General features: G+C 49.8%; 1 protein-coding gene across 3 annotated transcripts in view; it reads left to right on the top strand.

Annotated features, from left to right (window-relative positions):
- Window positions 1-811: 811 nt before the first annotated feature.
- PPP1R3F (protein phosphatase 1 regulatory subunit 3F) overlaps window positions 812-12,333 on the top strand; it is a 16,217-nt gene continuing 4,695 nt past the window's right edge. The window contains exons 1-3 of one of the 3 annotated variants that reach the window (XM_019629648.1): window positions 812-1,873; window positions 11,700-11,755; window positions 11,975-12,057. In XM_019629648.1, the coding sequence (XP_019485193.1) occupies window positions 882-1,873; window positions 11,700-11,755; window positions 11,975-12,057 (1,131 nt within the window). In that variant the 5' untranslated portion in view covers window positions 812-881. Of the gene's footprint in view, window positions 1,874-10,834; window positions 10,942-11,699; window positions 11,756-11,974; window positions 12,058-12,333 lie in introns of those variants that run through there. The other 2 variants (XM_019629649.1, XM_019629650.1) reach the window with 2 other exon arrangements.

Consider the following 12,333-nt stretch of genomic DNA (forward strand, 5'->3'; position numbering starts at 1 on the left):
GCCTACGCACCGTCTTCTCGTAGGGCTTCCTTATTGGCTCTTCATCCTTCGCTACCTATAACGCTCCGGTTGGCTCTGCTCTTTTACGTCCCGCCTTCATGTCCCTCCGATCAGCCCTTTGGGGGCTCAAGTTCACTCTGGCTCCTCCATTGGCTATCCGCCACTTCTCTTCCTTGCTCCCGCCTTCACTGCCCACGCCCACTGGCTCTGCCGCTCCAATTCCGCCTCCGACTCACAAACGGCCTCTTGGGCTCATTCTAGCCTCTGTATTGGCTAGTTCCGCCCTGGCACAGCCCCTTGAAGGTGTCATGCATGCACACAAGACTCCCCATTGGGTCCCTGAAGCCATTATTGTCACCTCTCCTCTACGCCACCGGCGCGCGGCTCCCCATTGGCTGTTCGGGGTCTCTAGCTTCCATCCGACTACTTATTTACGCAACCCAGGGATTTCCTACTTTACGGGCCTCTCCGTTCGCTGCGTGCTGCCCACATCGCCTGTAGCCATTCCATTTTCCCCGCCGCCCAGATGCCATTCTTGCTCACACTTCCCCTTAGCTGTCCTACTGGTGCTCTCTGCATCCCAAAATCCACATCACCCCCATTCAGGCCTCCCTATTGATTCACCGATCATCCCGCCTCCTACACTGCCCACTCTCAGGCACTCCTATTGGCTGCGTGCTTGTACGGCACTCGATTCACCGCTACGTCACCCATGTGCGGCTTCCCATTGGCTGCCTGCTACACCTGTCTTCATCTTACCGCCTATGCCCCCCTTGAGCCGTACCCCCCCGCGCGGACCTTCCCATTGGCTGCCCGCCCCTTCAGGCCCTGCCCCCGCCGGTCCCGCCGCCGGTGCCGTCGGTGCCGCCGCCGCCGCCGATATGGCGCGCACGGCCCCTGTGGAACCCCTGCTGAGGCCTCCCGCGCCCCCCTCGCCGGCCGCGGGCGAGCCCCGCACCTCTGTCGAGGCAGCGGTGGCCCCGCGGAGGGTGCTCTTCGCCGACGAGGCCCTGGGGCTGCCTCTGGCGCAGCTGCGCTGCTACCGGCCGTGGGGCGGGCCTGGGGCGGGCAAGATGGCGGAGGCGGCCGGGCAAGATGGCGAAGGCGGCGGGGCTGATGAGGACGACGATGGCGAGGATGGGGATGAAGGGGAGGAGGAAGAGGAGGCTTGCCCTGAGCCCTCGTCGCTGTGCCCCGTCCCTGCCGGCGGGGGGTTTTACTTGGTGCCCACATTTTCGCTGCCGCCCGCGCCGGGTCGTCTGGAGCGCTTGGGGCGCGTCATGGTGGAGCTGGAGGCACTGCTGCCGCCTCCCGGAGCGGTTCCCGGGGGTGCCGGGGTGTGGGTGCCTGGGGGACACCCGCCGGTGCTGCGCGGGTTGGTGCGCGTGCTGAACCGCTCCTTCGAGAAGGCGGTGCACGTGCGGGCCTCACACGACGGCTGGGCTTCCTTCTGCGACCACCCAGCCCGCTACGTCCCGCGCAGCCCGCCGGGGGCAGGAGCGGGAGGACCAGGAGCAGGAGATCCCATCCTGGATCTGGGCCTGGGCCTGGGCCCTGGCCAGGTGTCTGCCTCCTCGCCCGACGACGGCGGCCGCACTGACCGCTTTGCCTTCCAGCTGCCCTTTGCTGAGGGCGCGGGCGATGGGGCGCGCCTGGATTTCGTGGTGCGCTATGAGACCCCCGAGGGCACTTTCTGGGCCAACAACCACGGCCGCAACTACACAGTCCTGCTCCGGATCGCACCCGCTCCCACACCCACTGATGCTGAAGGGCTGCTCCAGCAGCAGCAGCTGGAGCCACAGCCCGAGTGCCAGGGTCCCGTGGAGGCTGAGGCCAGGCAGCTGAAGAGCTGCATGAAGCCGGTGAGGCGCAGGTAATGTCTGCCAGCGCCACCTCCGCCAAGGCAGGGCTGTGTCTAGGATGGAGGACAAGCATCCTGACCCAGGAACCCCTCAGGCCTGCTCTCCAGGACCGGGAGGAGGGCACATTCAGTCAGTTAGTCAAGAGTAATGGAGGCCAACCATGTGCTAGGCTCTGTTTTAATTACTGGGGTTTCATTCATTCATTTATTGAATTCCACTGTAAAGCCCTGAACAAGACAGACATCTTTCCTGCCCTCAAGGATCATACAGGCTCCTATGGCAGACAGTTGGAAAAAATAACAAGCAAGCAGATAAGAAACAGGAATAAGGTTAGCTGCTGAGAGGGAAGTAAAATAAAGGGAGAGTTTGGGAGGGAATAGCTGTTTTAGACAGGTTGTTCAGGGAGAGCTTTTGAGGAGGTGAGTCCTGGATGATGATAAGAGTTATGCACAGATATGGAGGGGAAAAGGCTGTAGAAAAGGAAACAGGGAGGACTTCTGAGGAGGTGCCATGTAAATCTGAATCCTGCATGATAAAGAGGAACAGTTATGTACACATGAGAGCAAGACTGTTCTAGGCAGAGAGAAGAGCAAGTGCAAAGTTCCTGAGATGGGAATGAGCTTGGTGTGAATGGGCTGTGTGCTGGAGTAGAGAGAACTGCAGTGACATGGTAGCGTGGACCTTGCTAGTGGGGGGCAGGGAATCTGATCCCCATTCGACAGCAGGAAACCAGGGAGAAACTGGTTAAGGAAGTGATGGCACCTGGCTTTTCCATTTCGGCCATGTCTAACCTTGAAACCTGTGCACTCTCTTGACTGTTATGCTCTAATCTAGTCTGAGGCTTGTGGTGGTGAGGAGCTGAGCCCATGCTCTCACAGGGAAGCATTGGCTCTGGCAGAGGCAGAACCAGATGGGCCTGGACTTGAAGCTCATTTCCTTTGCTTTTGCCATACCACCTGTGACTGTTCAGGGCCTAGGAGAACCAGTTAACCCAAGAGGCCCTGAGACAAGATTATCCTAGGTTTTCTCTATCAAGCTATAAGTTCTTCAAGGATAGCAGCTAGGTCTGATTTATTTGGGGGGGTCACCTAAGTCTAGTCTGGGATATGTAGATTCTCCTTGCACTCGTGGGAAATGCATACATTTCCCTGATTCTAAGAGGACTGGAAATGGGAATGGGGAAGTGCTTTTTTGGACCTTGTACATGCTGGATCAGAAGCCTCTGGTTGCAGCATGATGTTTGTGCTCCTGACAAGGCCTTAGGCTGTCGGTGGTTCAGAATGGTTTAGCTCAGCTGGGGGGCAGATATGCCTGGGTACTTGAGCAAGCAGGCGAGCATCCACTTTCTGATCTGTGAGCCCCATAGTAACCTGAGACTTAGTCTAAGAGGGAGAGGCAGCATGGCTTTTTCCTTACAGTGTTAAGAGTGTGGATTCTGGCATCAGAGTGCCTGGGTTCCCTGGGATTTGTTGTGTGAGACCTGGCAGAGATCCTGCTCTTTGCTAGGCACTTGGCTGAGTATTTGCATGCAAAGTGTCATCTAATCCTTTCAGCATTCCTGGTGAAACAGACTGTTTATCCCTCCTTCCTAGATGAGCAATTGGAGGCTCCCAGAGCCCACAGTCCTGGGGGCTGATGTGGGGAGGAGTCCTCATGGTCCGCCTTGGCTTAACATCCTTAGAAGGTGTCTTATTCCTCTTAAAAACATGACCAAACATGAGACCAAGTAAGCCTCAGCATGGCCTTCAGGCATTCCCTGCCTTCTCCCCCAGATCTGCCATCTATTGGCCTTGTAGCCTTGGCCAACTCATTTAACTGCACCGTGTCTTAGTACCCTCATTTGTAAAACATAATTATATTGAGTTGTCGGAAAAGTCATGACATATTTTTTCTATGTTTTTCGTTGCAAAAAGGTGTCATGACTTTTCCGACAACCCAATAGCACCTACTTCACAAAAGACAAGTAAGAGCACTCAGAACTGAGCCTAGCTCATAGTAGTGCCATATAGGTGTTGGCTAGTATTCGCACTTAGGAAATCACACATACAGTTCCTTGGATTCCCGTCCCAAACGCCGCTCTGCCTGCCACTAGCTGTATGGCTTTGCTTCAGTTTTATCATCTGCTAAAGGGGAATGACAGTCATTTTCTGTGGTTGGCTTGGACGTAGCAAACATGGGCAAGTTAACTAAAGTGTGGTGGTAGCTGCGAAAGATAATAGTGGTGGGCTTGTACTTACTGATATCTGTGCTAAAAGCTTTGAGTCCATTCTGAGTCCTGCTGTGCATGCTGTGTGCTCTAGGTGCTATGATTATGCCCATTTAATAGAGGGGGAAACAGGTAGCTCAGAGAGGTAACCCAACCCCGTTTAAGTTCACTCAGCTAGTGAGTGACAGGACCAGGGAGGAGACGCTAGGATAAATTTTTTTTAAAAAGTGTTCCTCTTGAAGGCCTGATAGGATTCACAGCAAATTCTGCATTTCGCTTCTGGTGTTCCCAGCTTGTTAACCTTTTCTTATTTTTTTTCTTTTTCTCTTTCTCTTTTTTTGCTTTACTGAGAGGTGTAGCTACATAAAGTGTACTGAGCTTAAGTGTAGGGCTCAGTGGATTTTTACATATCTATGCCCTTGTGTAACCATTACCCAGATCAACATATTCAGCTGTTCCAGTGCCCCAGAATCGCTTTTGTTTCTGTCACTTTTCCCAAGTCGTCATCCCAGCCGAGTGTCGTGGGAGCCCTGTCTGTAAGATGCGACAGTTTGGGTAATGGAGTTTGGTCACTTTAGAGTGTGAAAGGAAGGGAACAGAGAAATCAAAAGCTTGCAGGGCCGAGGTGGGTGGAGAGGGTGTTTTTCTTTTAAAATACATGGGTGGTTTTAAGGAGAAATTGAAGCAGCCCGTTCAGACAATTGTTTTGGTATTTGGCCGCCGGTCTGTGGTTCCTAACATGACTTGTGATATTATTTTAAGTGGGCAGATGGCTTTTTGATAGCTTCTTTATCTTTTGATCTCAGCTCTTGCAAGGGGAGGTTGGTGCTCATTGCAAGATCAGCGATAAGATTTTCTTTGTAGGTTGGTGGCTTTCTTGGCGAGTACATTTCAACTTATTATTGTTTTAAAACCTTTGTGCTGCTGGTGACTTGGAGCGCTGTTGAAGAACAGCCGCCCCCTGTGACCCAGCCCTCTTGGCAAATGGTGGAGGATCTCAGGAGATAGCCTTAATCTGCAGCAGCCCTGTTGAGGAGGGCTTCCTGTTCAGGAAGTGTTGGCTGCAGGCCCACTATGCACCCGACAGAGCCACATCAGGTCAGGGCATGGGAGAAGTCCAGTGGTAGCCATTGGGATACAGCTCAGAAACCGAAATGGCTGCATTCCCTGGGTTGCTGGACCAGTCTTTTGATAACCCTTAAGCTTAGAGATGATCCATAAGCAAGCATTTATTGAGGGCCTACTATGTGCTGGGCACAGTGCTAGGTTCAAACAGGGAAAAAGATACAGACTGGTGCTGAGATGTCAGAGGGCTTGTGGTGCAACTGGGTGGAAAGGGGCAGGTACAGAGGGCTTGTGTGAGACCTGGCAGAGACCCTGCTCTTTGCTAGGCACTTGGCTGAGTATTTGCATGCAAAGTGTCATCTGATCCTTTCAGCATTCCTGGTGAGATAGACTGTTTTATCCCTCTTTCCTGGATGAGCAATTGGAGGCTCCCAGAGTCCAAAGTCCCAGGGCTGATGTGGGGAGGATTCCTCCTGGTCTGCCTTGACTTAACACCCTTAGGGAGGTGTCTTATTCCTCTTAAAAACATGACCAAACATGAGACCAGGAAAGCCTCAGCATGGCCTTTAGGCATTCCCTGCCTTTTCCCCTAATCTGGCTTCCATACCTCCTGTCGTCCTCTGCCTTCTGAGCTCCTATCACCATGGTCTTTCCAAGGTGCCTTGCCCCTTCCAGCTTGCGGGCCTTTGCCCATGCTGTTTCTGTGACCAGGAATGTTGGTCCTGTACCCCTTGCAGTCTCCTCATTTTGATCCTTCGGTTCTAAGTGTACTTCCTCCAGGAAGCCTGTCCATCCCAACTTCCTCAGGTCCCAGTTTTTTCAAAGAGCCAATCAGGCAAGCAGGCAAGCCCTGTTAGAGAATGTTGTGTAGTAGAACAGATGAGCATTGCCATAAATTCAGGATCATTTTCCACCCTGCCTGGCAGTCTGATCCACTCTTGTCTCCTCCCTGATGTAACTCTTTTAAATGTTCTTTACTTTCAGACTTTACTTCCTGCTTCAAAAAACCAAATAGAAGCAATAAGAATGGAACTCCCCACAACTTGCAGCTCCCAAGCTTGCAAACTGATTTCCCTCCCTTTTGTTACAGGGGAGGAGGAGGCCCTTTACTTCCCTCAGGCCAGGTACCCCACTCGTGCTCTGGGTTCCATTTTCTGCCACTTGCTGCAGAACCTGACATAATCAGTTTCCCTTTCTCTCCTGGCAGCTTTTCACTGCCCTCCTCTCCTGATCCTCTATCGACCTTCATACATGCAAGCATTTCTACTGCCTTAAAAATCTGTCCTTTGACCCCACCTCTGTCCCTACTGCTTCTGGCCAGCACCTAATTACTCTCCTCCCCTTCGTTGTTGAATCCCTACTAAAGAGTTGCCTACACTTGTTTCTACACTGGCTTTGGCCCCCTGCTTTTATCAGATTCCGTAGGTGGGATTTTGGTTTTCTTCTTGAAGTGGTTGAGCACTCCTACTTAAAATACTTTCTTCCTTTACCTTGGGACCACACTCTGCTGCTTTCCCTGTTAACTCCCTGACCCTTCTCTTCCTCCCGCCCTTCCTTTCAGCCTCATGTATCCAAACTTTGTCTCCACCTAGCTGAAGTCCCAGAGATGCCTCAGACTCCCCTTGTTCAAGATTGAATCCATCACCTCCCACACAGTGTTCTGAGCAGCCTCTCACTCCCCTACCCCTACCTTGTCCATTTTCCTTCTAAGCATCCTGAACTCTCCCTGACCTGTAGTCTGGGCCAGGGCCCCTTGTTCTAGGACAGTCTTTCCTTTTCTGAAGGCACTGACCTCAGTTTGTAGTTAGACCTTCATTAAAGGATTATTGGATGATTGTCTGCCCTGCTAGACTGTAAGCTCCGTGAGGGGTAGGGACACGGTCCGCTTTTGTTCATCTCTGTATTCCTGCAGGGCCTGCCTCGGTGCCTGGCACTTAACAGGTGCTCAATAAATGTTTGTTGAAAGATCGAGTGTGAGTATTTTTTTAATGTCTTCCTTCACACTAAATTGTAAGCTTCCTAGTTGGGTTTGCTCACCATTGTGTCTCCACGGCCTGCCATGGGCTGATGCACAGTAAGGCCTTGAGTTTTAGGTGCACCTGTGGCTGATCGGGTGGGAACCCAACTGGCTTTCTGAGTTGGCAGCCTCAGGGGAAACCAGAACAATCAAAGTCGAAATAGGATGGACCAGGAGTCATCTTAGTTGTCTGGAGAGTGAGGACTTAGTGTGAGTGATACTCTTATTCTACAGAAAACTGGTAGAGCATCATAGTTAAGGACATGGGCCTGAGGCCACGTACTATGAAAGTGGCAGAGCTGGGGTCCTGCTCTAGTGGCCCAGTTCTTAACTGCTGTACCAGGTTGGGTGACACATCTTACCTGCTGGGCAATGCTAGGCAAGTTGCTTTTTCAGAGCTTAAGTTTCCCTCAGTGGGAATGTGGAAGGGATTACTGGTTGTTAAGCACTTTATAGGTAATTTCCCCCTATTTCCTCAATCCACCCAACAGCTCTTTGAGGTAGGTATTACTATTCCCTCCTCACAGATGAGAAAACTGAGGCATAGAGAGGTTCAGTAACTTGCTCCAGGTCACATAGCTGGTAGGTGGCAGAGTTGGGTTTATTCAAATACATGTCATGACCCTTTATTGAGATGTGAAATCAATTTACTGGATTCCAACAAACATTAAAACAAAGAAACAGCATTGGAAATAATCAGTGCATCACAACATGTAGTAAAGGTAAGTGTTGTTTCATGCAAAGAACAGCCATTTCATTCATATATATATATATATATATATATATATATATATTTACACATGTATGAGATGTGCTGGGTTATGTACAATGTGTTTCTTACTGTTTGGGTCATGGCCAAATGAAGTCACTGCTGTACAATAAGCCCCTAGCACAATAAACTCTCCTTTCACCCTCCTGGATTATCCATAAGTCCCAGAGTTGACACTGACAGACTATAGCTGGAGAAGACAGAGCAATGCTCCACATTACTTGGTGGCTTTCATAGCTGCCTTCAAACCCTGTTCTCTTCAGAAAGCAGGTAGCTCAGGGTAACCAGGATTCCAAGTATCACAGGGCAGGTTTCTGAAGCCACCTGCCCCTCCCCACCCCCACCCCCCAGAGTCAGCCTTATCTTCAGGTTGACTGCACATTGCTGGGGGCTGCTGAGTTTCCCTCTGGGTTTCAGTGTGTGACCCACTTTGGGCTGGCCAAGTTCTTTAAAAACATGAGCGTTGGGGGGTGCTCACGGAGGACTTGGGTGGTGGTGTTGGCAGTGATGCGACTGCTCTGAAAGTCTGCTTTGCTCTTTCCCATGGGGGTTGTCAGGCCTCGTTTGCTTGCTCGCTCTGACATTGGAGATCCACTATTTTACTCTGTCTTGGCTGACCTAGGCTGGGGCCAGTGGCACCTCTTTCTGAAATCTCACCCCCTGGTCAGTGGGTGCCATCTGAAGTCAGTGGCCATTGAGTTTCCTGATGGCTGGAAGAATTTTCACACCCGGGAGGCTGGCGTACAGGCTCCTTCTAGGCTACACCATTTTGACTAGTTCTCACAAGCAACCAAAGGAGGTGTGCCTAAGATATCCCTAGGCCTGTGTGCTCCAGCCCACTACTGCCCATTGCCAGGAGATACCACATGGCATTTGTGGGGCTGGTGCCAAAAGCAGGTTTCCTTCTCAAAAATTAGCAAGCACACTGGAGGTACAGTTTTGTTCTTAATCTCCCTCCCCATTTTTCTAAGAACCCCTCTTCTCTGTTACTGATCAGTGAGTCAGTATACATTGGTAATCCATTTCTCTCACTATCCTTTTGATTAAAGTCATAGCTGCCCTTGAATGTTTACTGTGAAAGGCAGTTCAAGAATATTAAAGTTTTCCTTTGTTTTTAAGCCCACAGTTTCAAACACTGTCTTCAAAATGGAGCCCTCTGTGTGTTATCTGGGTGGCATGTAGTTAATGGGTGTAGAGACATGGTTCCTTGAGTCTCAGTTTCCACATTTGTAAAAAGGGAAGGATGTTGCTTTGAAGGACAGATGTGAAGGTTTTTTCAAATGACTTGGTGTATCAGTGAAAAGGGCCCATGGTGGAGGTACGGAAAATAGATGCTGGTGCCTCCTGCTTTCATTGCTGACTTTGGAGGTAGGGAGTTACCTGTGTACTTCTGCTCACATAGTGGATCTTTGGATTGGCTAAATTGCTTGACCTGATTTTTGGATGTTGTCCCTCTTCTCATCCTCTTCGGCTGCAGAAGAGATGCTCTGGGGGCTGATGAATTTGTTTTTTATTTTTCTTTCTTCAACTGAACTGTGGAGTTCTTTTCCTGCTGGTTGACTGCATCCTGAGATTCCCCCCCCCGCTTCTCTCTTACATACACCTAGGACTCTGGAGTGGCTTTATAGAAGCCTGGTTGTTGTGCTTGTCAGCTGTGGGCCAGATGGCAGGGGACAACTTGCCTAGTCCTGCCTCTGGGAGAGAAGGCTGCCTTTCTGTCTGTTTGTGGGTCTTTTTGAAGAGTCTTGCTTTAGAAGATCCCAGAAAGGTGACATTTTCTTTAAAGAAGGAATATATCAGCAAAAGAATGGATATTTATGTCAGGCCATAAATAAAAACCCCCTGGATTTTAGAGCCACTGAGGGGACTGGTGCAGGACCAAGTTGGTTTACTCCGAATCCCCCTTTCTTACCTGTGAGGTACAGTTGTTGATGGCTGGGCTTCTGGAGTCACCCATTCCAGGCCCTGTGGTATTCTCATTCAAAGACCTCTGGTGTGATGTGTGAGCCCTGGTCCATGGAGAAAGATGGATGGCTCCTTCTGGAGCCTTCAGACTCTAGATCCATGTACATGGTTCATGTTTCCTCCCCAAGGGTGCTAATAAAAAGCAGTTCTTGCAGCCACTTCTGTGTCTGGTGGTTTCCTAGCCACATGTCCCATGAAGGCAGGGAAACTGGGCATGAGTCATGTGGGCAAAAAGGCAGGTCCAAAGAAAAGCCTGAATGAAGGCGGAGGGAGAGATCTTGTCTATTATTGCTGCCTACCTCAATTTCCTGGAAAGGATTGGAGATGGGGTTAAGGTAAGACCCCAGTCTCCCTCATCCAAGAAGCAGCAGTTTGTTGTTTGAGAACAGACTTAGGAGCTGGAAGGCCTAGGTTTTGACCTTTGCTGTATGACCTTGAGCCTTTTACTCAGCTTCAATTTCATCATCTGTAAGATGAGGATAATAATACTGATTACTTGAGATGATTAAAAGTACCTATCTCAGGGTTGCTGTGAGGATTTAATTAATAGTATATGTGGAGCACTTAGAACAGTGCCTAATACCATAATAACTATTTGGGTCAGCTAGTGATATTCTGTTTCAGTGAAGGTAATTGATTACATGTTTTCAAAATATTGCAACCATTTTCAGAAATGTCAACATCATCAAGTTACCTCTAGGAAGAAAACGGTCTGAGCCTCAGCTCCTGTGAGGTCTTTGAACATGTTTTAGTTAATGCTCCCCTCATTGCCTTAATCTGTAAACATTTGATACTCATTTGTGAGAATGAGAACAGTGATTTCCCAATGATCCCCATGACCCCACCCATGGCAGGGACTGGCTTAAATACACTTGGCTTATGCCACTTAGACCTTGGGGTCCGACTTGCCTGGTGAAGGAGGACCAAGACCAACGAATATCTACGGTTGATTCAGCCCCTGCTCTGGGCCAGGCCCTGGTGTTTGGATTGATGTCATTTCTCTTGACTGCCCTGTGCTTGGTGTACACATCCTGGATCCCCTGTGCTCCGTTTTAAGGTGAGGAGGGTAAGGCTCAGGGAGGTTATGTGCCCTGCCAGGCTGATATGGCGATGGGTGGAGGGTTGGCAGAGGGACCCAGGCCTCTATGATCCCGGGTTACTTCCTTTTCTGCTGACCTCCTTCCCATTCTCCAGTCACTTCCTCCCTTTGCTGCTTCTTGTCCCCCGTAGTCCTCACCTGCCCTTTTTTGGGAAAAGATGGGTTCCTCCACAGCCAGGAAGATACCCTAAAGAAATGATCCAAATTGTTCATAAAGCTGTACCCAATGGTGTCTGCTGAAGCCTGCTCTGTGAGAGTAAAATGGAGGAAACAACCTAGCTGCTCAGTAGGAAGGGAATGGCTACATAACTTATGGTGAGCCCATATGATATGTATAGTAAGCAGCCATTTCAAATGTTTACAGAAGTATATAATGATGCTTCTTAATGGTTAAATGGACAAAGCCAGTGTGAAATTATATCTGCAGCATCTAAATGATTTCATAGAATGTCTGGAATGAAATTTTCCAAAATGGTAACAGTGGTTGCATCTGGCTGATGTGTGACTTTTTTACTGTTTTATGCTTTCCTGTATTTTGTAAACTTTCTATAATTAGTGTGTAGGACTTTTATAATTGGGGGATAGAAGGAGGCAGCAGAAGAGAGAACAGCTGTCAGGTGAGGCTGAGCCACCACAGAGGCTCAGAAGTTGCTGGTGGATGACAGAACTGGCCTCTCAGGGTGTTAGCTCCATGCATTCTCTCCTCTGCTCCACAGGCCTAACGAGGAAGAGCTGAGGATGAAGAGCACGGATGATAATACCCCTGCTGTGGGTAAGCAATTGGCAGGCGGTGGGAGTTTTAGCTATATTTACCATTTATTTATTCCTCCCCTTTTTCTTTCTATACAAATTAAGAGGCATCCTCTGCCTTAGACTGTCAATGAAAGCTTCAGAAGCATAACTGCCAATTGGCTAGAACAGATTTTCTTAACCAAACTGGGCCTGCTTCTCCACCTGCCTCGCCCCAGCACTGCTCTTCTCTTCTCTCCAGCAGAACGCCCTGATATCCAGGAGTCAGTTGGTCCCTTGGTGGCCCCCACCCCTCTCCGTCCATGGCCACAGATGACACTTCAGGTAAGTGGGCCCTGGCAGCCTTTGGATGGACAGCCCAATAGGAGGCTGGGTGGTGGGGGCTGACTTGTTCTAGGTCCACCCTTGGTTGGAAGAAGGTCCCCTAAATCAGAACCTGATGGTGTAGAGTGCAGTTATTCACCTGGGCTTATTGAAATGTCATTTGTTAACTTAGCAAAATATTTATTGAATGCTTGCTCTGTGCCAAGCACTGTTATGGATGCTGGGAATATGGTAGTGACCAAAAATGCTGTCTTCATGGGGCTTACTTACATTTCA

Source organism: Hipposideros armiger, unplaced genomic scaffold (genome assembly GCF_001890085.2).
Source record: "Hipposideros armiger isolate ML-2016 unplaced genomic scaffold, ASM189008v1 scaffold_862, whole genome shotgun sequence".
NCBI classification, from domain to species: domain Eukaryota; kingdom Metazoa; phylum Chordata; class Mammalia; order Chiroptera; family Hipposideridae; genus Hipposideros; species Hipposideros armiger.